General features: G+C 35.5%; 1 protein-coding gene across 1 annotated transcript in view; it reads left to right on the forward strand.

Moving 5' to 3' along the window:
- The window catches only part of IL17RD (interleukin 17 receptor D), a 52,424-nt gene extending 25,423 nt beyond the window's left edge, over window positions 1-27,001 (forward strand). The window contains exons 2-13 of the mRNA XM_009322318.1: window positions 4,612-4,669; window positions 8,113-8,238; window positions 12,858-12,976; window positions 13,432-13,552; window positions 14,591-14,635; window positions 14,734-14,885; window positions 15,701-15,766; window positions 16,325-16,379; window positions 17,324-17,434; window positions 19,763-19,947; window positions 22,604-23,543; window positions 25,822-27,001. Coding sequence (XP_009320593.1) covers window positions 12,929-12,976; window positions 13,432-13,552; window positions 14,591-14,635; window positions 14,734-14,885; window positions 15,701-15,766; window positions 16,325-16,379; window positions 17,324-17,434; window positions 19,763-19,947; window positions 22,604-23,543; window positions 25,822-25,937 — 1,839 coding nt within the window. The 5' untranslated portion in view covers window positions 4,612-4,669; window positions 8,113-8,238; window positions 12,858-12,928 and the 3' untranslated portion in view covers window positions 25,938-27,001. The remainder of the gene's footprint in view (window positions 1-4,611; window positions 4,670-8,112; window positions 8,239-12,857; window positions 12,977-13,431; window positions 13,553-14,590; window positions 14,636-14,733; window positions 14,886-15,700; window positions 15,767-16,324; window positions 16,380-17,323; window positions 17,435-19,762; window positions 19,948-22,603; window positions 23,544-25,821) is intronic.
- Window positions 27,002-27,384: the final 383 nt, after the last annotated feature.

Raw genomic sequence — 27,384 nt, forward strand, 5'->3', positions numbered from 1 at the left:
GTGTTTGCTCAACAAAAGTTGATATATTTCAATATTATTTGTAAAAACGGTTATTCGTAGGACAAATCTGAAATCACCAATGCCATCTCTGGCAGGAATTGTCAAATATAAAAAATAGATGTTACTTTCAAATATGAAACACTATATGTTCTAGATTAAAAGGAAGAGGGAAAAGTTCAACAATAAAAATTAAGCAGATTTTTTATTTCTTTCCATTGTATTTAATTTATGCCTCTGATGCCAGAACATTAGATAAATTTAACGTTTCTTGGAGGCACAATTAGTTCCTGTGGTCAAAAATTTCATGTAAGCTTTATTTCTGGAAATGTAATCCTAACTTTGTTCCTCTCTGGCCTGGTAATGGGTAGAAAGAGTTGTCATAAGTGGATTTCATTAATAAGCTGTTACGATAAATGAAGGGTAGGTATTAGAAAAACAAAAATACAGGTTAACTTCATGTGATAATCTTTGCCTCTTATTAATACTTGTGCCCTTTCATATTGAAAGATGGATATTTAAATAAAATGAAATGCCTGCACGTGCCTTGAACATCCAAATGAGTTGTTAATTCTTCAGGAGATGATGTGTATTAGTGTTATTCAGAACTGTGCTGATTTAAGCTATCTTAGGTTCTTGACCTTAACTATTCAAGCTGTTCATGTGGATTGAGGAACAGATCCAACATTGATCTCTGATTTGAGGTATGTGATGGAAATTCTTTCTGGCTTGCTTGCCCAATATAGATGCAGGATTTGGATCTTAGCTTATCATGTTTTCTGTGGAGTTCTGTGCTTTGAGCTCACATAATGTGAGATTTAATGTTATTGTGGGTAACATCCCCTACCCCCGCTTTTTGACAAACAAGATTATTTGTAATTCAATCTGTGTGCATTTCAACTTTGATTATCTGTTTAAAGATCAGTGATCTATAGTTCTTCATAAAAGATGTTTTGGCTGTTTTCTTTCCATGTATTCCTTCTCAGTCAGTGTGTATAAAAGTACGTGGACCAAAGGGATTTTGTAGACAAAGCTCCAGGCAATGGAGACTTGCTTTCTAGTAAAGTTCAGAATAAATTAAAAGCTGCATGTAAATTCAACAAATGGTAGTGGTTAATTAACTAAGGATGTAGAGCCCTAAGGCCATAGCATTAGTATTTGTAGTTTCAAAGAAAGATGCTATAAACAAGTTGTTTTAGGTATAAGCCATTTAAATAGCACAAATACTTTATGGCTTAAAAACAAGGGAATGCTTCCTGGAAGAATACATTTTTAAACTCACAGCATTAAGTACTTGGAGGATTAATACCAAAGTTTAGCACGATGAAATTATCTGACTAGGTTACATGTTTTAATTTACAACTAATATGACAATTACCTAGATCAACACTTTTAAGGTGACCCTAATTCTCTTGCAAATTACTGCAGCCTTTTTGCACCTTTTATACACTTGGGAGCAAATTTTTACAACCAGTAAGTCTCATGTGCTTAAGTTCAGCAGAGTTTGGCTTATGTTATATTTACTTTTTGCATCTACTTTATTAATGATTGTGGTATTGATTTATACTTCTACTGTTACATATTTTGTGATGTCACCATAATCCCAGTAGAAATGCAATTAAAGGTGCCATGAAAAATATTGCTATTTTATATTTTTTTAAAATATAGGATATAAAAGATCCTATCTAATGAATTAAAATACTTGTGCTAATTTTATGTAGGGTTTGGTGAAATTTATGTCTCTCAAAACTTCAGCTCTAGGACAAAAGGAAGACAGGTAACAATTAATTTGATGGTTTATCTGCCTTTATTTATAAACATGAAGAGTCAATAGTTTCTTTTTCATCATTTTTTAATCAAACACATAATGTCTGTGTTGCTGTAGTAGTAAGTTAAATGACATTTTTATATAGTTTAGGAGAAACAGAAAATGAGTCAGAATAAAACAGGTATTAACAGAAAGGTTAAGACTGAAAAAGATTGACACCTTCCTGTTTCAGGAAACCTTTTTGTATAACAGCTTGTTTAATGCCAAACTAAATCAAAATTAAACAAATGAAAAGCCACCTAAGAAGAAAGTAAGGTTACAAATTTAACTTCTATCAATACTGTCAAGATCTGATTTGCTTTCATCCTTTATGTAGTGTTTTACTTTTTTTTTTTTAAAGGTAACAAGTCATACCCTGTTTTTCTTTCTAAATACCTGTCTGACTATTAAGTGACACATAGTGAATGTTTACGCGTGATCCTTACATCTAATTACTGTTGGAGTCCTTTTATGCTATTAACTTCTGCTCTTTACATTGTAGTGGTAAACCCCGATACAAGTCTATGTAAATGGGTGGTTTTTTTTTTTTAAAGATAATGGTAAATATGATGATATTTATATGATGATGGCCCCTCACTACAAGAAGGATGTTGAGATGTTGGAACGTGTCCAGAGAAGGGCAACGAGGCTGGTGAGGGGTCTGGAGAACAAGTCTTATGAGGAGCGGCTGAGGGAACTGGGGTTGTTTAGCCTGGAGAAAAGGAGGCTGAGGGGAGACCTCATTGCTCTCTACAACTACCTGAAAGGAGGTTGTAGCGAGGTGGGTGTCGGTCTCTTCTCCCAAGTAACAAGCGACAGGACGAGAGGAAATGGCCTCAAGTTGCGCCAGGGGGGGTTTAGATTGGATGTGAGGAAAAATGTCTTTACTGAAAGAGTGGTTAAACATTGGAACAGGCTGCCCAGGGAAGTGGTTGAGTCACCATCCCTGGAAGTATTTAAAAGACGTGTAGATGAGGCGCTTAGGGACATGGTTTAGTAGGCATGGTGGTGTTGGGTTGATGGTTGGACTCGATCTTGGAGGTCTCTTCCAACCTTAATGATTCTATGATTCTATGATATTTGCCTTTCAGGGAATATTACTGCATAAGAATCAGTGTTCCAGTTTTCAATTTTGTGTCTAGAGAGACTGATGCTATATTTTGTGTTTCAAAAACAATTTCAGTGCTTTCTGAAGGGTAAGGTATTACATCTCTGAAGTCCAAAGTTCTTTTCTATAAGTATAGAAGAGACAGCAGACTTATCAGCCTGTGTATGCGTCTGGGTTCCTCCCTGGGAAAGCAATGGAATAGTTCTCCGGTTGGTCCTTGGTTTCTGTGACACTCAGCAACGATGGCAGTATCTGCTTTAATAATATTTTATAATAGGAAAGGGTGTCTGATGTAGCATAATGGATTTCTACAATATGCACTTCTACTGGAAAAGTTATGGTATATAATTATCTGAATTATTCCAGTTGGAAATCCACTGTTTCATTTGTTCTCCTTTAACTCTTTGTTGATTTTAGCCGATAATCAATGAGAAGATGGAAATTCAAATTCTCCATCTCTGTTTTTGTCTAATTAACTTCTTCTCAGCAAGAATTTCTTTAAAATATTTACAATACATGTTAAGATGATTGGGGCCTCTATATGGGGGCATCTCACAAATAAATACAACAGAAAAGTAATTCAGTGCATAAACCACATAAGACAAAGCATATGGAACTATAAATTCCACAGGAATGATATCAGGCAGAGAAACATAAATTACATAAAAATATATCTGTACAAAATAATTTAAGGAAGGATAGATGTGGGCACATATCTAGACACTGAACATTGATACTCTCTCTGTAGTAAGTTTCTCCCATATACAATTCAGGCACACTGATGAACCAGCCTGTAGGTTTTGTGTCCTGGCTTATCATACCTCAGTTTATGTTAAGCTTCGAGTTCTGTGTAGTTCTTGTGAATATTGAATAATATTAGAGTTATGAAAAAAGGATGACTTAATTATAGATGAATTCTGAGTGTGCTGAAAACTTGGTGGGTTAGTTTGCCCAATTGACAAATAGATAATAGAGTCCTTCAGGCACTTGTTTTGAGGTAGTTAATGAGATGAGTAGTGTCTGGGAGGTGATGAGTGCTCTTTAATCAGTTCTTCTACTGCTTTGCTCCTACTTCTAATTTCTTTCCTGAAAATGACATTCACCAAGAAAATAGAGCTGAAGTGCTATGACCACAGTGCTTAGCAGTGACATTCCTTCTTCTCTCTGAACTTCTGATACTCTTTCATGACTGTGGAATTGAGATCAGCTTTTTCAGGCTGACGTTCTCTCTTCTCTTGCATTGTATTTGCCCTGGAGAACCCAATTTGATTTGTCATTAAACCTTGATTAAAGGTGTGGTTTTTGTATGGGCACGATTAACCTAGATGGTGGAAGTTGAGAACTTCACATAGCTTTCTTTCAAAAATAAGCTTCTATGATTCGTATCTCTACTGGGCAAGTCATACTACTTAAGTCACAATTTCATGTCTTCATGCAAATATTATATTCAGACTTTCATTTCTCTTTGTTTTCACTTCTTTGAGTATTATACTTGGAAAGTTGATGACAGGTGAATGCATGCAGGTGCATGCAATCTGTTCTATCATTGCTTGTGTTCAGATTGATGGATGGTGTGCCCAAACAAAGAAAAAAATCATGAGCTCTATCATCCTCCAACAAACTATTTAAAAAGTAAAAATCTACATAAGTTAAAAATAGCTTGCTTTAATTGAATTATTCTCTTGATATTTCTCTACAGGGGCTGTCATCAGTCACCAAGAACAATGGACTACTCAATGTCACCTTTAAATATGACAGTAAGTTGCAAATTTGCACTATATTCACAAAAATCAAGGACTCCATCACAGTTGTCAATATATAGCAACATGTCTCTTAAAAATGACTCTAAGACTAGCATGAACTCGTTAGTATTGACATAATTTTAAAATCTAGATTTGTTTCTGCTGGGTCTGGTGGCTCTTCTCCTTGCTGTGTTTCACCGATAATAAAATGATCTAATAATTTGTACTAATTTCACTTTCAGATTGGCCTATATCTTCTGCCCAGTATTTGGCTGAAAAATTATACATAATGATTTTATTATGTGAAAGAATGTAGTCATTGAAAGGTTCACTACACCCAAAGTCATAGGAAAGAATTATTTCAAGCTTTATACATCCTTTCTCTGTGTAACATTGGGGGAAAGTGGTGTAAAGTGTGTCTCAAGGTAGAAAACGTGTCGTTTGTATATACACATATACAGCGAATATATTAAAAATGTGTCTTTGCAAGGATCAATATTGAATATGAATATTGAAGATCAATAGCATCTCTTCATCTAGTTGAAGTAGTTGGAACTCTTCATTAGCTACAGTGTTAAGGACCAGGTTAGTGGAAAACTGCTGTCTACGTTTTCAGTGAAGACAGATGGTTTTAGTACTCTAGCAGATGTGGTCTGTTTTGCAGCTAAACTAAGAAGAAAGTAATCACTAGCATAATAACAGTAATAAGCAGGTTGCAGTAATAATACTTCAGACCTCTTCAAATGTCTGCTAAATGGCTGTATCTTATTGTTTTCATTTTTTAAAGGTTTTTGTCATCTATGTTGTCTAGTCAGTAAAGTATGACTATTGACTATGTTGGGAATTTATCCTTATTTGGGCAGTTAGTGGCCATCATCAATATAAACTCCATGTACGGTCAAGAGAGGGTCCTAATTTACAGCAGTAATGTTTGTATTAATGCCAGTGCAAGTCACAGGTTGTTTTTTTGCCTACCCAAAGAAATTACCTCAGATGTTGAATGTGGGTAAAATTTCATCATTGAGAGCATGTATCAGGAAACCGAACAATAGTGCTTTTGTTTCATTTTGATCATCCTCTTGTTCCTCTATTTTTATGTTAATTTCTGGATTTGCAATCCTTCACTGAATTTTTTTTAATCTAATTTGATGTTGATATTTAAAATGAGCAAAATTTAAGTATGTCAGATTGTACAAGAGGTAAGTGGTCGCTACAAAACAGTTATGACTTTTTTAGCTACTTAAAGAAAAACAGGAAATACTATCAGTCAGAACAGAGATCCCCACGTTTAGTTAATACAATGGAGTCTGTTTAAGTCCCAGTATCTGTCGTGCTTTTTCCATTAATTCTGGCACCAGGAACTGTGTTTAACCAATGACAAGTGTTAATTCAAAATTCTGCTGGCACTACATGCTTCCTGGACAAAGGAGTTATTTGAGTTCTGCAGTACTAGGAAAAGAGTTCCCTGATATCAAGGCTAAAGAGTTCCTATAATATGGAAATACGTACTTATTGTGAATAAGCCAGCATGAGAGAATTTGGCTTACTGGCTGTGATTTAAAAGCTTTTATTTTGCCACACAGCAACTCTAGCAAACTGTGTTTTATGTTGTTAAATTAGTTGGTTAGAGTATTCAGGTGAAAAACAAATGTTTGTATATTTTAGCATTTCACTTGTATTTGAGTAAAAGAAGTGGTTTCCTGAAAAGTGCAATTTTCCCCTGCTGTTTTCTTCCTAAATCTGTTGTTCTTTAAAAATGTAAATCAGTGACTCACAGTCAAACTTCAGACATTTGTGCTGTATTCCATTTTGGCAAATTGTCATTTGACCATAAAATTTTAGTAACCAGGATCCAAAATCTTGGGCTTGCTATTAATTAGATCCAGACCTAAAGTTACTTCAAACTTTCCATTGGAAGAGATACTCTGTTCTCCTAAGAGGAAGTTCATGCTGTCATTGAGTTCACTCATAGCAACAGAATTCTACAAACAGCAGAGTTTAGTCCCAGCTGCCCAGCTTTTGTAAAAGCCAATGTTGTACAAACTATTCTATTCTTATTTGTGTGGCAGTTACATAAAAGACCCCTTACCATTGTTACTCATAGTGAAAAGCCATATTCTAAAACTGCTTTTCAGTTAATAGGTTTACTTTCCTTGCCTTTAAGATCACACCTTCAAATTAAATTCAAATTTCCTGCATTGGCTTATCATAACATTTGATTTTTCATGTTTCCTTTCTACAAACTCTGTATAGACAAATGCATAGCATATAGATTATCTCAGTTTTTTAGAATTAATCGTTAGTCAGTAATATGTAGTCTACTGGTCAACTTTTTCTGGATTTTGTTGGCTTCACTAGTTCAAAAGCAGAATGTTTGTGCATACATGTCTTCATGTACACTGTGCTCCAGAACTATTGAATTCTCTGGCTGCTCTTTCTCTTCCTGCCACAAAATATGAGCCTAAACATTGTAAGGCTTTAAAAGTAATAAAATTCGGGGTTATTTGTTTTCTTGTTTTGAATGCATAAAGACACAGTCAAGTTCAACAACAAAGTCAAGAATGTTTTTCTTTTAGTTTATTAGTGAAAGCTGAGGTTTTCTATAACGACGTGTTTGTGGAGCTGTAACTTTAGGGAGTACACTGTATTTTGTGAGGATAACAAGACAAAAACAGTTCTGACTGGATCCAGTGGCAGGAAAATGGTCTACAGGGATGTGGCTACTGAATGGATGACAGAGATGAGATGGATTTAGGCAGTAGGTTCTTCGTGGTCAGGACCAAGCAGTATCGTGGTTAAAAAGCTCTTTTTGAGCACCAGTTCTAAAGCTTCACATTGTTCATTGTTCTCATACGTGCCTGATCATTGACCAACATTCTCTTGCTCTAAGCACTGTACATGCACAAAATTAATGTCAGACCCCATGTTCTTTTGAGTAATTAGTGAGGAAAAGTTGTTCTCTTTTGGGAGTCCCAGCACATGTCATTTTTACTCTTACTGTGGTACAGGCTACACTGGTATTATAAACTGGTAATTTCCTTTGGAGTCCTGTGAACTAGGATTTTGCAACTGGTGAAAGTGGTTGTGCTCAATGATTTGTAAAGTTTTGGTGTTTTTCAGTGTCCTGAGACAAAAGCTTCATATAGATTTACAATACAGTACTTATTTTTATAGAATAAATAGTGCACATGTACTTTTAGTTTGCTCAATCTTGAAGAAATGTTAGGTTGGACTCGATCTTAAGGGTCTTTTCCAACCTAAATGATTCTATGATTCTATGAAATTAACTTCATTCTTTATTTACATGGAAAGATGCGGGTCATGTTGGAAACTGGTTGCTTGAATAGATCTTGTAAGATGAGGTGCTGTTGGCAGATTATGATTTACTTGCTCTGGTATGGCACAAGAACGTCAGCTAGAATGTTTTTCTTAAAGCGTTTATTTCTCCATATTTTTAGACTGCACGCCTTATCTGAATTCAGTGGGAAAAAATGTGATTGGAGATGTGCAGAATATAACTATCAGTCAGTATGCATGTTATGAACAGGTTGCAGTGACGATACTTTGGACAGCAAATGCCATCGGTAAGTGGTAGAGGGGAATGGACTAATTCGTCATGTTTGGTAATAATGTCTTGCTGATTGGTATTAAGTAAAATAATTAAATTATGCTTGGAGTCATTGAAGCAAACTGCTTAAGAAAGAACGAAGTTCTTAACAGCTTTGCAAAGCTGCTACTTTTAATAGCTCACTTGAAATATCCTTAAAACTAGGATGCTCTCTGCAGCCATACGCTGCTTTTTATTATTCCAGTTTGTTGAATTTTTCCTGTGCGATAGCCCTGATTTCGTTCTCTGCCCCAAGGCATTGGTGCATTTCAGTGGCATTGATTGAGCTTAATTGCCAATACACTTCCAGATTCTTTAGGATGAAGATTGTCTTACAGGTGGAAGATTGATATACAGTTTGTATATCACAGCTTTACAAACTTTAATGTGTTTCCTTGTCAGATCTGGTCACTGAGAATGTTCCTCAATCACTTAAATGTCACTGGAAGTACCTTGTTGCCCAGTAGAGCAATAATCTCCAAAGTGCGGGGTGCACAAGGTGATCCACTGGGGCATGTGTAGAAAACTTTAGAACTTCTATTTACATATTTTTTAAATCTTGAAAAGAAAAACTAAGCTTTACTAATATTTAATATATGGTTTGACACTGGCACACTTAGTCGGTCTGTCAGATGCTCATATTTCACATGAGGTATCCTGAAGGAAGAGCTGGTGTTCTACAATGTGGAGGGGTTCACAGTGGTGCCCTCACTCTTTCATTTGCTTTCAACATACTGTGATGTATTGCAGTGTATGTGTGCCAGGCAAAGTGGATTTACTGATTATATTATCTAGTTTTAACTAAACTAATCATCACGATGAAATGGACAAGTGACTTAAGATAATCGAAGATAATACTAATAATGTGAGCACATGCGAACAACCAGAAAATAGCAGAGCTGACAGTTCCCCTACTCCTAGTACAGGCTCTTTGTCAACCACATTAGAAGGTAAACACAATGACTAATCAGTTCCTATAAAAAGTTGGCCAAAATTATCAAGACTATTCGAAATACAGATTTACACCTGCCATTGTTAACGATGTACCTTGCCCTAAGCGTATAGTGTGCCTTGAGATATTAGCTAATACTGTGAAGCCAGCACGATTGGCAAGACACTTGAAAACTAAGCAGCTGGAACATGAAGACAAACCTCTACAATTTTTTCAGCAATGTTGGAAGCCATGCGGTACTCAAAGTATAAAATTTCACTAAACTTAATGACAAATCTTTAGAAGCCTTTTCTTGTGAAATCTCTTTTCAGATTTCTTACTTAATAGTGAAAGACAAAAAGCCACATACTGCTGGGGAAACACTTGTTCTTCCTGCCACAGTAAAACTGGCTGAAATAATACAGGGAAATACTGGAATGAAAAAAAGTATTCCGGCATAAGGCTACAGAGATAGCACCGCACGTGAAATTCAGTCATTGCATCATTCATAGGGAAACTATTGCAGCAATGAAGGTGGAGCCAGAAATGCACAGGATGTTATCAGTGTGGTTAGTTCTATAAAAACAAGACATTTAAATAGTAGAATCTTTACAATACTTTGTAATGAGATGGGGAGTGACCATGAAAATATTTTGTGCCACACAGAGGTTCACTGGTTATCTTGTGGCAAACTGCTTAAGACTTGTCAGACTCAAATCTTTGAATTAAGCATTCTTCTTTCACAAAAAGACAAGTGTTCCAAATTTGCTGACCTTTTCTGTAATGACAAGTGGCTGTCAATAGTGTGCTACCTAGCAGACATTTAAAAAACAAAACAAAACCCCCCTCCCAAAAAACCACAAACCGAAACCACACTTAATGTGTCTCTTCACGGTAAAGGTGGCATTTTAACAATGAGTGAGAAAGTAACTGCTTTTCAAAAGAAACTCATACTATGGAAAGAGCTTTTTGAAAATGGATGTTTGGAAATGTTTCCTTTGTTATGTGATTTTGTTGCTGAAAACAATGCCAGCTTCTCAGCTATAGAAACTCTCGTATTTTTACAGTTAAAAAATCAGGAAACACACTTTCCTAGTCTGTTTAAAAATCTTCTGAATGCAGAGTTTCAGTGGGTTTTGAACCCATTTGTTAAAAATATAAAAATGCAACACATTCTGATTAGTTTGCAAGAACAACTGACATCAGGGAAATAGAAATTTACTAGCCAAATTTTAAGAAAAACCTTTGCATAAGTAGAGGATGGAAGTGAAAAATGAGTATCATGATTTAGTAAATACAGCCGATGACGCAATTCCTCCATTTGGATCCATGTATCTTAGTGAGGTTGTTTTTTCAGCTATGACAGCCATTAAAGGCAAGTAACAAAATCAACTGAACCTAGAACCAGACCTTCAAATTGCCATATCACAAAGTGTTAAACCAAGATTTTAAAAAAATAATGAAGCATATTCAATCACATAGCTCTCACTAAAAAATACTATTATTAATATTTTTAAGTGGGAACAAAAGAAGTTTTTTTTATCATTAATAAAATTTATTTTTAAAAGTTTTAAATCTTTATATAATGCTTTTTAATTTTTGTGTATATTTTATAATGTACATAAAATATTAGCACAGTAGTATATATGGATATTTTATAAATATACTGGGGGTTTGTGCTCAAAATTTTTTTTGTTGATAGGAGTGCATGATCAACAAAATTTGGAGACCACTGCACTATAGTGCGCTCTCTCTGTACCAACACCTGCTCACCATTTTTTTCTTCACACTAATTAAGGTCCTAAATAGAGTAACTTAATATAAACTCATTTTTTTCATCACCTGTGTTTAGCAAATGAAAGAGGTGGAGTTTCCGTCTTGAATGTTTTTAATACTTCATTAAAGAATTTTAACTGCAAAGGTGCTTTTCCATATCCATGAAATAATTAGTTAAGCACAACACAGTTTTCAAAATTAAAACAGAAATTTGTTTTTTTTCGTGTTCTTTTTCTCATACAGCAGAGTCTCAACTTGATATTTCATGGTTCATACTCCCTCAAAAAGCTTTTAAATCAGGTTTTTCTTACGATTTAGTAAGAGCTGGAAGTTCCCATTCATGTGGTAGGATTGCATCCTAAATGAGGAGATACGGCTAATAATGCAAATGTGTATTTATTAATCTTGATATAAATTTTTTAGCCTAGACCTGCATTTATGAAATCAAACATTTTAGATATGAAAAATTGTCTTTTTTTTTTTGTGGCCTCTCAGTATTAAATCATGCTTTCATAATTTTTTAAATTAAAAATAATGATTAATTTCTGGGATTTAAAAGAGTGTATGAAAATTACACTTAATTCTGCAAAACTGTGCAGCTGAAAGCATTAGGTAATCTTCAGCTGCAGACTGGATGAATCAAATCTTTATGGGAAACAAAGCTTGGTGTTCTTTCTTGTAATGATCAGAGGTTAATCCTTTGGAAAGCGCTTGAGGACAGAACTGCCGTTGAAACATCTCTGGTAACACGGAGACTTTACGCTTTCTCTTTCATGGTCTTCATGTAAGCACAAATAGTGCTTTTGTTCCATGGAATATTAAGAACACATTGGGCAACTCATGGTCTTTATCTTCTACAAGATTATAAAACATTAAAAAAAAAACAACCACAAAACCATGAAAACTAGTGAAACAGAGGAGGTCCATGGAAAATCATGCATTTGGGATTGTTTTTTAATTTGACAAGCATAGCATAAACTCAGATTAATCCTTTTTGATTTATGTAGCAGTTCGCTTACAACGACTGTGGCTGTGTCTTTGATAAACATGTATTCTGCCATATGTAGTGCTGTTGAAAATAGATAATTAGATGAAGTAGTGGTAGTTAGTCTTGAAGAACTGTGCAGTGACTTTGATATTTGAGCCACAGAACTATCACAAGGTAACACTCTGGCATTGTCCTGTGATGTTTGCATCACCGTGACTCAGTTTAGTCATATAACGAAGTGATTCCACAATGAGAAAATTGCAAAGAAATGTAAAGACACTATGCAGAGAGTTAGTTGTGTTAGAGTAACTTGGAAAAAAAAAAAAAGGGTGTAGTTTTGGCATCAGTTATAAATAACTGGAAGTATTCACTCAGTGGAATAAATTCCATTCCATTTAAGTCAAGTTTTCTGTTATCCCATACTATACTAGAACTAAAGAAGTTGTAACAACCACTACCACTTTAATCTGGTAGTCTCAGAAATGATAGGAAGATGTTATAAAGGAGTATTTCTATAATTTGCTAGCAAAATGTTATATTTCATTGCTAATAATGGAAATGTGAAGTTACTAGGAAGTATTCCTGAGGGTGATGAAGGTAACAGTAACTTATTGTGCAGTGATAATTTGGAAACCCCAGCTGAGATGTGGGCACCTATGGTCTAAGTATTACATGAGTATGTAGTAATTGTAGCCTTTGCCAAAGATTGAGTTCTAAATAGGCAAGATAGAAAATGTGGGAAGAACTGACATACAACAACAGGTATTAAAACACAAACATATTTCATATGAATGGTAAGTTTTATTTTTAAAGACAAATGAAATAAATTCAAATTACATGAAGTACCACATTACGCATTTTGAAATATTAGTCTTCTATTTAAATGCCCTGCTGTTTGCAGGGATTGAATACCTGAAAGGATTTCGAGTAATACTTGAGGAGTTAAAATCAGAGGGAAGACAATGCCAGCAGATGGTTTTAAAAGATCCAAAGCAGCTCAGCCCCAGTTTTAAACGAACAGTAAGTGTTTTGTTTCAAGAAAAGTTTCATTGTTCCTTGATTGTGTGAGTGGTCTTGAAAGTGTTTATATGCTGCATATAAATATAAATATATCTCTGTCTAAATATATACACAATGTGCTGTTTACTAGGATGCAGGTTGCTTCCTAAAAGTATTATTCTTTAAACTAATGATAGTTGTTGATCTAGCGATAGATCTATTTGCCTTCTATAGAAGCTTTCCTGAAGCTGGAAACTGTCATTTGGGTGACTTTGGAGTACAGGTGCACGTCTGTAATAGTCCACATCCAACTCTGTATTGAGATTCCTCAAGTCAATGTGTAATGGAGGGGTACATAAAGGATTCTTAATGTATTAATTTCTGCTTATGTTTGCAAAACTGTGGGCCTTTTTTGAAAGATACTTTTAGTTATAATCGTTGGTTTTAAAATACATTGCAATCTTGTCTTTTTGTAGGGAATGGAATCCCAGTCCTTTGTAAATCTGAAGTTTGAAACAGATTACTTTGTAAAGATTGTTCCTTTTCCTTCCATTAAAAATGAAAGTAATTATCACCCGTTTTTCTTCCGAACTAGACGTAAGTATTGCATACAATATAGTATTGCATATCATCTCTTCACCAATGGGTGCCTCCCCTCCCCCAGGCTTTTTAGTTTTTCCAACAAAGGAGTGTAGTTGATGTAGTTGTTAGATGACTCTGGGTTAAGATAGTTACTGACATAGTCTTTGAAGGAAGTTCTGGGTGTTAAGTGGAAAGAATTTGGATGCCACTGATCAATCTGTGGTGTATGATAATACATGTTAGGCAACAACCAGAAGAAAAGTCTCAGGTAGGCCTGAGATTATCCCAGGTTTGCCTATAGCAGGATTACTTCCATGGTTCTCAGGAACATTTGACTGATGAAGATGGTTTGCTCCTCCTCCTCTCTGGGCATTGTGAAGAAGCTCAGGCTGTTTTTGTTTTTGAGGTCACAGTTTTGAAAACAGATATCTAGAGAGAGATACAGATGAGTACATATAAAATGAGATAGCAACAAATCAAGTTGAATTTCTCAAAATTACTTAGCAATTCTCATTGGAGTTAGAGAGAAGAAACTTGAATAAGCTTTCCTCAGTGCTTAAATAATGTGATGAGAAACTGCAAGTACCCTTTGGGGTGAAATGTTGATATTTGTCCTACTTAGTTTTTTTTCCCCTATGAAATGTTCTTAAAATATTTTCAAGTCTGTCTGTTGATGCAGACCGCAGCAACATTTGTCTTTGTAATAGTGCTCAGCATACTTATTTACTCTGAGTAAATGTATTTAAGGCTAGTTCCAACTTCTTCTCCTGCTGTGCTGTGCCTGGTGCTATCCCTTTTGTCTCACTAAGGAATGCTACTTTCAAATTAATGAACCTGTGTTTTCTCATATAGAGATGAGAAGGGACTTGAAATCATAACGAAGAAGCTAAATTTGCAAAATATATTTACTCCAGGCATATTAGAGACTGGGAAAGAAATAGGGGTATTGTCTTCAAAACGATGGACTCCCTTCTTTTGTCCTCGTTCTTTTTCTATTTAAGTAGCATAGCATTTTGATAATGTATCATTAATAATTTTTGTGTGTATTTGTAGCATGTGAATTGTTGCTACAGCCAGAAAACCTTGTCTGCAAACCTTGTAAGTAAAATGTAATACTTTCTGTATATTCATCTTACAAAAAGTTACTGTACTTGAAGAGTCACTTTTTTCCAATTCATGAATATCTCCTCTGACAGACTGGAAGCCAAGGAATCTGAATGTTACCCAGCAGGGTTTTAACATGCAAGTGTCCTTTGATCATGCACCTCACAACTTCGGCTTTAGATATTACTTTCTTCACTACAAGCTTAAGCATGAAGGGCTATTTAAGCAAAAGACCTGCAAACAGGTATGTTGCTGAGTTTTGAAACTCTTAAAAGCACAAAACCTATTAATATTCGATGTTCTAAGGTTTTATAGAAATGTTAAAAACTTAATATAATATAGAACACTATCAGTTCTAAAATTTTTAAACTATTTGGTACTATTTGTGTAAATAATAATTGTATTGTAATAGCACTCACCAGTCAAAACCAGGCTTGAGGGCTCCATTGGAGCTGGATAGTGTAAGCACATGGGAAGAGACTGTTCTTTCTCTTGAAGACCCTACAACTAATTAGTACTTCAAACTGCAGGTTTTTTATGTTTGTTATACATATTATTTCCTACTTTTTTTATTTCACCTTTGCACCAGATTTGACCACTTTATAGATTACCCATCTGAGATGGTATCACAAGATAGCTCTCATTTTAGCATGTGCATGGAACTAGGCACTCTGTGATTTTGTACAGCTGTGTGCCTAAGTCATCTTATGGGAGCTGCAATTTGCTGTATTATTTTCCTTAACTTTGGTTAATATTTAATGGCAAGTTTGTTCTCACTGGTCAACCTTTCATCCTAAGTCTCTGAAAGGTAGGGAGCTTCAGGGCATAATGTAGAGTTTATGTATTAGATCAAACTTTTAAAGTCTTATTTGATAATTAATCATGTTGTAGTTATGCAGGCAGAGGATTGTAGTCCTTGCATATTTGAATGGCGAGACAGTTTTGCTGGTTTAAGGTGTCTTAATACAGGAGGGCACTGTATATTTCTAAATCAATGTGAATGTACTTTTTTATTAGGTTTTAAAAGTATGTGAATGGCTTTCTCTTTCTTTGGTTTAGGAGCAAAACACAGATACTACAAGTTGTGTTCTTCAGAATGTATCTCCAGGGGATTATATAATTGAGGTAATATTTATAGTCACTTGTGCAACAGCTAAATTAATATGTTAATGGAGAAATTAACTGAAGTTAAAGTATTTTAAGTCACACTCTGGTAAAACTGGACTTCAGGCATCCCTACTGAAGTACCTTGGGCAAGTAAAGGTTTTTAGACAGATTGTTCTTGACCTTTCCATAGCTTTGCTTCCCTGAGTGCATAGCAGTTTCATCTGTGCCTTTGAGTAAAGTTGTGGGCCTGCATAATTCTTGGACTTTGATTTTAGTGGGTTTTTTTTTAATTGGAATTCTGTAGTTTGGTCAATTTTTGCTATACTTAAAAGCTGTGTATTTCCCTTGATGATGACAGTGTGAACTCTGAAAGTTAATATTAGAACATTAAACTATGTACCAACAAAGACAAAGGATTTCACTACTTAATGGTTTGTGGTGGTCTTTAATTTTAACTTTTTGAACAGCAAGTTTCTTCATATTTGGTCATGAAAGGTGTTATAGTTGTTTACGTATTGCAGAAAATAAATAAAATTGAATTTCCACAAAATAAAATTAAACTTTTACTTTTCAAAGCTGGTTGATGACACTAATACAACAAGGAAAACAATGCACTATGCACTAAAACCAGGTATGAATTTTGTTTTTTTAAACAGTATTTACATAATTAATTTAGATTCAGTTTTAATTATGTTGGAGATAAATCTCGATTTGACCTTTGTCTGTTTGCCATAATCAAGACTACTGAGGCAATTGTGCTGTGATTTTTTTGACCTAATGAAAAAAGAGTAGACATGCACACTTGTACATACACATCTGCATCTCTGTACAGTTATATTTAGTACAGTTTATATCAATATATAGTTGGAAATCTTTGTGGGAAAGTCACTTTTGTTGTATATATGGATATGAAGAACGATAGCCTGTATCTTAATTGCACACAACTGATGCATACAGTAGTGTGGAAGTAATGTAATGAAACCGAGAGCAGCCTAAACATATTACCTGCCTGTGTACTTCAGCCCTGAAATCAAATCAAGCAGTCTGGAAAACCTGTCAGGTGAATGCTTAGCATGTCTATGTATCAGACCAGTTATTGAGAAGCTAAATAGGGATTTCAGAATGTAACTGCAGACGCAAAACAGCCACAGTTGAAGGCAATGGGCAAAATGGACTGAATCCTAATGCACATCGCTAAAGGTAATCTATGCAGGAAGACCGTTCTTTCTAAGTGGCTAGTTCAGCACCCTGGAACAAAAATCTGTCAGGTCCAAATAACAATTGTGTATCTTATCAAAACTACACTTCATGTAAAGTTCTTCTCATGGGGGGAGCTATGAGTTGGCATGCAGCAGTTGTTGCTTATGTTAGTCACTCTAATGCTGTGGTGATGGGGACAGTCAGCATAAAACCCATTTAAAATGGAGCAGAACATGATGTTTGATTCTACTGTATATTTGAGGATTACCTGATAATAGTGTACTGCAGCAGTTTTGCATTCCCAGTGTGAAGATTGATTAGATAATTATAATATAGCTTATTTGCATATGGCTAATTCTGCTTTATTTTTCAAAGTACATTCTCCGTGGGCTGGACCAATAAGAGCTATTGCCATTACAGTCCCATTAGTTGTCATTTCAGCATTTGCAACACTTTTCACAGTGATGTGCCGCAAGAAACAGCAAGGTAAGAGGGTTTATTCAATACAGAGTTCCATTTAAAGATGCACTTTTGCAACCAAAAAAGTCTTAACTGGTAGGTTTATTCCAGAAACACCTTTATCTGAAGAGCTCTCTTTTCTTTTCTACTTCTCTCTCCTTCCTCCTCACAGCTTTTTTGTTTGTTGAAACTTGTAGCAAATTCTCAATCAGTGCTTGATTGTAATTTGTTGCCATAGAAAGTGTTGTATCACAAATCAAGACTTAACTGTTGTCATGGTTTAACCCCAGCTGGCAACTAAGCACCACCCAGCTGCTTGCTCACTCCCCCCAGTGGGATGGGGGAGAGAATTGGAGGGGTGAAAGTGAGAAAACTCATGGGTTGAGATAAAGACAGTTTAATAGGGAAAGCAAAAGCCGCGCACGCAAGCAAAGCAAAACGAGGAATTCATTCACCACTTCCCATCAGCAGGCAGGTGTTCAGCCATCTCCAGGAAAGCAGGGCTCCATCACGCTTAACGGTGACCTGGGAAGACAGACGCCATCACTCTGAACGTCCCCCCCCTTCCTTCTTGTTCCCCCAGCTTTATATGCTGAGCATGACATCCTATGGTGTGGGATATCCCTTTGGCCAGTTGGGGTCAGCTGTCCCGGCTGTGCCCCCTCCCAGCTTCTCATGCACCCCCAGCCTGCTCGCTGGTGGGGTGAGAAGCAGAAGAGGCCTTGACTCTGTGTCAGCACTGCTCAGCAATAACTAAAACGTCCCTGTGTTATCAACACTGTTTTCAGCACAAATCCAAAACAGAGCCCCATACAAGCTGCTATGAAGAAAATTAACTCTATCCCAGCCAAAACCAGCACAACTGTAGAAAGGAGAGAACAAAATTGCTGTTGGGAAATATTTTTGGGTTTGGGTTTCTTTTTATTTGTGAAAGTACTACATGACCATGTAGAATACAAACAGATCTGTAAATTGATACAATTTAAACATTCCGTTATTTCAATCAGAAATGTCTAATCCATATTTATTTTAAACCAGAAGGAAAGTAAAGCCATGTGATACCAATACAATTCTCGGCGCTGTCTGGAATACTGCCTGTATCTATTATTCCAGATTTGCTCACTTTCCTGGAAGTTGCCTTTACACTTCGTTCTAAGCCATCTTCCTAAATTTACTCTTTCTAAGACTTACTTGCAGATGTTTCTCTAAATTAGATTCCATCCCTCTTTGCTGACTTCCCTCTCCTCTGTGTCCAGGAGCTGGCAAGCCACATTTGTTACATTGAGATGTTAAAAATCAGTTGGCATTTTTTTGTAGAACCTAGGAAATCATGTGGTTTCATGAATATGGAAAGAGATACTACTTCCCCAAACCTCACATATCTGTATTATCCATCTAAATTTTGGTACTGAGGTATACTGCAAGTGCTATATGCCATCTGGGTTAAATCCTTTTACCTTCTGGTCTTCTGTAGCTATCCCTTTGCTCACAGCTAGCACAGTTCCAACAAAACAAACAGACAAATCGCTAAGGATTTGTCTACAGAGAGAGTTGTTCCAGAATAGTTATTCCTGATGAATTGTTCTAAATTAAATCACTAGATGGATATTTGTTTTTTGAAATACTCATGCTTTATTCCAAATTAGCTTGATCAACTGTAGAACTGGCATAAGACCAGACTTTTATATTCCAGCATAAAAGTATCTCTACAAGGAAAGAAACACTAATAGCTATTTTGATTTAAATTAATAATATCTTAATTCAAATTAATGTCCAAACGTGTGTGTGTGTGTATATACACCAGAGAGATACTGTATGATATTCTGAAGGGATCTGTGTTCCTGGAGTTAAATATTCTTACCTGGCTTGTGTTGTGTTTTGGTTTTTTTTGGGGGGTTTTTGTTTTTGTTTGTTGTTTTTTTTTTTTTTTTAAACGAGACTTTGTTATACAGGAAACTCTTGATGATGGTACATCTTTAAGGCTTACAATATTTGAACAGAGAGGTGAAGACTGTTGAAGCTGGATAGAGGTGAAACAACCTCATTCTATTTATAAAATAAACCTTTCTTAAGTTTTCTGAGTTGTACAGTAATAACTACACATTTCATTTTCCAAGTGTGTTCCACATACATAGCAACTCATAAGCTGGATAAATAGAGCCTGTGCAACTCTTCTTTTTCAGGCTGGAAAGGAAAGAAATATCTTTTCAAATAGAGATATTTGAAAAAATATCTATATCATTAGTAATATACTAATGCATATTACTGTATGCATTAGTAACGAGCCTACAAAAGTTTAAAACAAAACAAAACCAAGCTATAAAGTGTGAACTCTCTCTCTCTCTTCCAATTTAGAAAATATATATTCCCATCTAGATGAGGAGAGCTCAGAATCTTCAGCATATGCTGCAGGTCTCCATGTGGAAAGACTTCGTCCCCGGCCAAAAGTGTTCATCTGCTATTCCAGTAAAGATTGCCAGAAACACATTAATGTCATCCAATGCTTTGCTTATTTTCTTCAGGACTTTTGTGGCTGTGAGGTAAACTCAACATTTCTTCTGTAAACAGTTTCCTTAATTGAAACAGCACCCCCAAAACTTATAATAGTATGTGCTTGAAAATGAAGTATTTCAATCTGTCCTTTCCACAGAGATAATTTTCGGGGTTTTTTTAAATACTGGCTATATAAATTTTCTTTACCTAGGGAGAGGAACAGATCGTAGCCCATGTAAGGAGAAAAAAAAAAAAACCCAACCCCAAAACAAAAAACACCAGAATAGTGGAAAATGTGTACCGCATTGATTCCAGGACTTTAATTGAGCTGTGTTTAGCTTGTTTCCTATTAACTGATTTTTCTGTTTAGTAGGTCTTGTATCTTTATAGTTAGCAGCCACAAAGAGGTATTGGTGTCTACCTGATATACTTCAGTATTCCTAAAATACGTTTTATATTGTAATTTTAAAGTAGTTGAATCCATCAAAACTCCTACTCATAGAGCAAAATCTAGTTAGGATTAATTGTTGACATTATGTATTTTTTATTGATTTTTATTTTTTTTACTTCCCTTCCGTTAATGCTGCAAAATCAGCATGTCTGTCTTGTTTTTGATTTAAAGCTATGAGAAAGACATTCAAATTGTTACTTTGAATGACTAGGCTTAGAATCTCAGACTACTGTCTAAAATACAATCAACATGTGGCCAGTCTTTCACTTTTCAACTGTAAAAAGGCAAGACAATTGTTAGTCTATTTTTGCTGCATTTTAATCCTGCCACAGCGATTGTAAATGTATGAACTGAAACTGTTTCTTCAACTGTACAGCAAGTCTGACGTCTAGTGGCCAAACGCAGTAACATAATCGATGCCTCATGCGTTTGGGGATGTTCACAATTTATTCATATGTTTAAAATAGTTCAGGTAAGGTGTTTTATACATAACTTGAATCCCATTTTTAGAGATGTACTTTAGCCCTGCTACACCATACCTCTTTGGAATAGTGTTAAGGTGAGCTGTTACCACTATAACTATGTACCATGGAACATATGGTATTAGGCATCATTTAAGATTTATATAACAAAATATTGATAGCATCTACATACAGAAATAATATGTGTTATTATTAAAGCTGTGGAGTTTAGTATAAAAAGTGATGCTCAATGCATAACAGAGCAGTTGCACAAGTATTTTTCATATGGAATTGGTATGTTTTCTCATAAAAGACAAAACTAGTGGCATTTAATAGCCGTTTAAAATAATAACTTGACCATACTAAAAATCCTTTCTCACAGATAGATCAGACAGTATTTTGAAGAACAGAGACAAAAGAAAAACTACCTGCATTGTACCTTTATCAAAGTATCTCCCAAGCAGCTGTAAAATGACTTCTCTTCCCCATGCATAGAATAGGATAGATCATCTAGTCCAACTGCCTGACCATTTCAGGCATGATGACTTTCTTCCTGTAGCTGACTGTGTGGTAACAGTTTTCATGAGTCCTTGTGTTCTAGGCATTCACCTACTCTGTCTTCTGACATGGCAAAGTTTTCTGCTCTTTATGGGTGATATAGCAGAGCAAAAATACTTCGTTCTCTGGAAAAATGCTTGAGAGAAGACTCTATAAGTGGTTTTGATGTATGTCTATTATGAAAGTTTTCTGCATCTGTTTTTTTCTGTTATTCTACTGCTCATTCTTTCTTTCATGAGATAAAGCATTGTGTTCTTCATCTTGGAGTACACAGGCATTTCAGACCATGTAGAATGTTCAGAAAATTTGACAAAGTACAAAATAAGAGAACTCTTACGATAAAATTTTCAGAGCTTTCTTATCAGAGATAAGCTGCTGCTGTTTTGCATCCTAACTGGAAGGACTCGATGTTATAGGCACTAATTATGTTTGTATCTGGAGATGAAAATTCTTGGCATCAGACTTCATTAATATGCAAAAGATGATAAATGAATACGGATTTCCATTACATTCAGCACATTAAGGACCCAAATACACAACAGTTAAATTGTTTGAGGCAGACACAAGACATTTGATGATATCTAATTTGATCAGATAAGTAAATAGTAGACCAAAAAATTGGTCCAGCCACATTTTCTATGTTCTTTTTGTTACCTGAGAAATATTGCTATGTACCAAATCCATAGTGGTTTTATTTTTTAAGGAAACTCCCCAGTTAACATTCAGATACTTGGCTTTGCACTGTTACTTGTTGATTCCATAAATTTATATGTAACACAGATATAATTAGGTATGTTTTTCTTTAATAAATAAGCAGCAAAATGGGTTCATATAGTAACTTGCATTCTTGTTTAAAAAAAAGAAAAGTCTGGAAGGTTTCCCTTTTTACCTTACCAATTCACCCACTTCCTTAGCCCAGTGAAATATTCAGCCCGCAAGCCAAGTTTAGAATGAATGTGAGGCCTTGCTTATTTTGGTGAATAACTACTGACATAGTTAGTATCACTGATTCCAGTTTGTTCACTATCAATGCTATGTTAGTTAATACTTATTTCTCTTTTAAAACAGCTTATGTTTGTATCAGGGACAAGCTATAGTTAAACTCATAATTAATTCTCAATTGTTGGATAAATACAAGCTGACTCACTGAGTATAACTACTTCAAATTTTGTTAGCAAATCTGTCTAATAATCTAATGATGAATATCAACCAGAATGTTCTGTTCTTTTCCAGGTGGCTCTAGATCTGTGGGAAGATCTAAAAATTTGTAAAGAAGGTCAGAAAGAGTGGCTTATTAAAAAAATAAATGAGTCCCAGTTTATCATCATTGTGTGTTCCAAGGGAATGAAGTACTTCGTTGAAAAAAAGAACTGGAAACACAGAGGGGTAACCAAAGATGCAGGAAAAGGAGAACTCTTTCTGTTTGCTGTGTTGACTGTTGCAGAGAAGCTTCGTCAAGCAAAGCAGAATTCAAATGACCTCTGCAAGTTTATTGCAGTCTACTTTGATTACTCCTGTGAAGGAGACATCCCTGGTATTCTGGATCTAAGTACAAAATACAAACTCATGGACAATCTCCCTCAGCTGTATTCACATTTACACTCCAGAGATCTTAGTGTACAGGATTCAGAGGTGTTTCCTGTTAACATTAGTAAAAGGAATTATTTCAGGAGCAAATCTGGGAGGTCCCTTTATGTTGCCATTTGCAATATGCATCAGTTCATTGATCAGGAACCAGACTGGTTTGAGAAACAATTTATTCCCTTCCCTCCACCTTCTTTACATTACTCAGAGCCTGTCATGGAAAAATTTGATTCGGGTTTGGTTTTAAATGACTTAGTGAATAAACAGGTGATGGATGGCGATTTTTACGTGAAAACAGATGTAAATGTTATTTCAGCTGGGAATTCAGACTCTCACTGCATAATTCAGCACTTAAACCTTGGAGAAGATATAGAAACTCAGGACATTCAAGGTGGTGGCAGCTCTGTTCTTCAGCCGTTGTTACATGTTGTTAAAGCTTCAAATCTTAAAGATACGCCTCGAGATTCTGGAATCTACGATTCGTCTGTTCCTTCATCTGAATTATCTTTACCTTTAATGGAAGGACTATTGACAGACCAAATTGAAACATCTTCCATTACGGGAAGTGTTTCTTCATCATCAGGGTTAGGTAAGATACAGAAGTGTTTTAAAAATGATATTCAGTTATTGTGAGCATATTTCTACCATCTCAGAATACTTAAGATAATAGGTGAGGAGCCATATAGAAGGCTGCGGAGGAATGTAAGCATTTTATAAAGATGGTAAAAAAAGATAGGTTTCAATAACTTCAGAAAAATCAATCTTTTCCTTAACTTAGTGGGGGGGGATCCTTAGCTAAGTAAGATTTCACTAAAATTCTATTAATAAGTCACTTCTCATTAATTGACCTGTTATTGGAGAGACTGCTGCTTTGTTCCAGGGACTCCTTGGCAGCTGGGATACTCAGCTGACAGCTGTGTGGTTTAATCAAGAGGGTGATATGGTGAAGCATTCTTGCAGAACAGCCATAAATCTAAAACTGACATCGCATTTTGCTCCAGCACATACTAGAACCTTTAGGGATATAGTCTGTACTGTGGTTAACTCACGTTTCAGAATGACGTTAGGCTTCTTATTGGATATGGGGCTGGGAGGAATAAACAAACAGGTTTCAGTGGAGGAATTTAAATGCTTGGAAGACACTCTCCAAAATAGATACCCAGCTTAGACGCCTACAGTTAGAAGGTGTAAATACTGCCTCAGGCTATAGAAAAAGCTGATCTGACCTTACTAGTTACAGTACATTGAACTGGCATCACAACTACATCAGTGTGAAATGTTCCAGCTATTGTATTCATAGGATAAAACTGCCGTTCGCTGAGATTTTCCTTAAGCAGCTACAACAGGTGAATATTGCATTTTGATGGTGGTATGCTGTTCTGCTTTCTTGAATGAGTGTTGACAGTGAGCTAATTTGTTAGACTTTTATTTTGGCTAAATGGATTTTTTTTTATTATTGAGATAATTCATAAGTAATGTTTGATGCCAGAATTATCTTGGGGGGAGAGAATATAGATGTTGATTTACAGGTATAGTATCTATATCTATAGGCTAGATAGTCTATAGGACAAAATAACTAAAACCTGAAAACTTTTCAGGTGGAAAAAATAGAGATTTACTGATTTAATTGCATAAGCCACCAATACTCTGTTATTGTTTCAAAATTAATATTATATTCTTTAATTTCCTGCCATCTTCTAACATAGCCTTTTCTCACATTTGTGGGAAAAATCACCAATGATATCTGTAAAGGTTCTAGTGTTGAATGAAAGTAAGACGCTAGTTTAAAATTTATGGCCTCTCTGTAAGAATGCTTTACCAGTATTCCCCTCCTGATTCCATCACAGAGCTGTCAGCTGGGTATCCCAGCTGCCAAGGAGTCACTGGAAGAAAGAGGCAGTCTTTCCAGTAATTAATTCTCAAGTCACATACCTACTTGTTAACATGTTTCAGCTATAGAGGTTAAACATTACAGCACTAGCTGGTAGAGTTGGATCTTAACACTGATGTTCCAACACTTGAAGAAACCACAATAACTTCTGCCACTTTCCCATTCACTGTCCCTGCCCAAAAGCACCACCCTGACCAACTCTCTCTCAAACCTCCCCTTGCCCAAACCACAGTTCTAATTAGGTACAGGGTACAAAGGAGACAGTGTCTAGAACTGAGCATTGTCTGCCTATTAGAGTGCAATCCATTAAATCTTTTTACTGTCCCAGACATACAAAATATTTATAGCCCTAATATTTATACGCCTAATAATGAGAGGAGTAGATAGAATTTTTTACCTTTTATTCTTGTTCTAAGAGTTGGAGATGTCTGAATTATTACTCTGAATTCACAGTACCATTTCTGTTCTGGCTACCTATTTTTTTTATCCATTACTTGGTCAGAACAGAAGTGAAGAGCTCTGTCATTTAGCATCTCAAGGCAGATCTTTCTTCTTTAAAGGACAGTTTGATTTAATCTTTGGAATTACAATCATGTCACATAATTTGTAATACTTTCTATCTTTCAGTGCTCTTCATGTGCAGACTACTGATCTGCAAAGAAAAGATTCTCAAAGAGATCATCATATTGGGCATCATCAACTGAAGTTCAAATCAGTTTAATTTTTAGGAAGTACCAACAACCAAACCTTTACTAGGTCCATTCACTAATAAAGTGTTCTCTAAGAAGCCCTGCCTGGGGAGAAAATGTGTATTAATTCTTTAGATAAGGAGTTACTGAGCATAGTAGTTCAGCCTCATGAATGTATGGCATGATCCAGAGGGTTTTCATAAGTTTTCTTTGCATTGTTTCTAAAATATTGACCAAATACAAAACCAATGTTTCAATTAATGAACCTCACTTTTTTCCTTTTATAGGGGAAGAAGAACCTCCTGTAATCACTGCTACAAAATACTTAGTGCCTGGAATATGTAAAGCAGAACTTCATTGCCATATCCATGCTGATGAACTGCAGGCAATTGCTCCTTTATAATACATTACAACATTGTTATGCATTGCCACTTTATCAACAGCCTCTGTTTGTGCTTTAACTACCACGCTGTCTCAGCACTAAACCTACTTGAAGGAACAAATACTCCCTGAAGAAGATCTGTTATTCCTAAGGGATTTTTTTTTATGGCCAGTAAACTTGAATCTGTTGGTCTTTTTATATAAAGTCTTTCATGATTTGAAAAATGCAGCGTGGAAAAATAGATGAGAACACATTTCAGAATTACTCCTATTACTAATTTAAATGTCATGATATTACACTGTTTACAGATGCTGTAATCAAAATTGACTTTTTTTTGCAACTGGGTGTCAAATAGCTTGGGAACATTAAGTCTTAGTAAATTTTGTAGTCCAGCCTTTAGTTTTAAGTGCTGACATACCTGATGGCAGGAGTGTTGTAGTGAATGAGAGCAGGATTTTTTTCAGAAGCAAAATAAAATGCCAAAGGTGAGATCAAGATATTCTCCATCGGAAGAAATCATTTTCTTTTAGAAATGTTTTAAGCTCCTTTCCACCAGTCTCTTCTCTTTCCGAAATGTTAATGTGTCTCAGTATTTAATTTCAGATAAGTGCGCATATCTCTATGATTCTCCTCTCTCTTCCCCATAATCTGGCTATGATGACTCACAAATAATACCATACTGAGTCTGAAGTAACACTTTTATAATAGACAAAAATACAGATCCTGCATATACTGAGCGATATGTTTTCTATTTTCTTCGTGGAAGGGCTAATATAAAGAATACTTTAAAGAGATGGGGGAAGGAAGACCAAATTTTTTATTTAAGACATCATTCTGGACTTGTTCAGCCATGAGATGAGTATGCTTCATGGGGGATCTCATATTATCCTTCAAGGACATGCTGCTACAGAATCACCTGGGGTGAAACAAGTTAAGAGAAGCAGTTAACAGGCATGAATACTTCGCTTTGTTTTGAGCCATTCAGTAAACAAAAGCCTATGAGTTATTTTGCAGTTATTTTTCACAGTACTTGTCATTACTTAGTGATTAAGATAGTATAATATTACTAGTGTTATGTTAACAAAAAATGCTGAAACTGCAACTGGACATGTTTATCTAAAGACACAGAGCGCGCATGTCCTTTCTTTTGCAGTGACCAGGTAGGTGTACCATCATCCAAAATATCCCTGCTGTTTCCAAAGCGCAACTTCTCATAAGTAAAACCCATCTGTGTAACTGCAATTCTAGGCACTGTTATATTAAGCGTGATAACAGCAAATAGTGAAGGGCACCTTATCAATGTGCCTTTGCTAATTTTGCTCATGGAGTCAGATTCTGTCTCATTTAACCTGTCTTCATGTTCCACTAGCAGGAGGTTACTTTAGGAGTACATCAAGGGAGAACTCAAGCACGTCAAATATTCTCTCAATTTTGATAGATGAGAATTAGACATTGCTAATTGTTACAT

The sequence above is a fragment of the Pygoscelis adeliae genome, unplaced genomic scaffold (assembly GCF_000699105.1).
Source record: "Pygoscelis adeliae isolate BGI_AS28 unplaced genomic scaffold, ASM69910v1 Scaffold404, whole genome shotgun sequence".
Lineage (NCBI taxonomy): Eukaryota > Metazoa > Chordata > Aves > Sphenisciformes > Spheniscidae > Pygoscelis > Pygoscelis adeliae.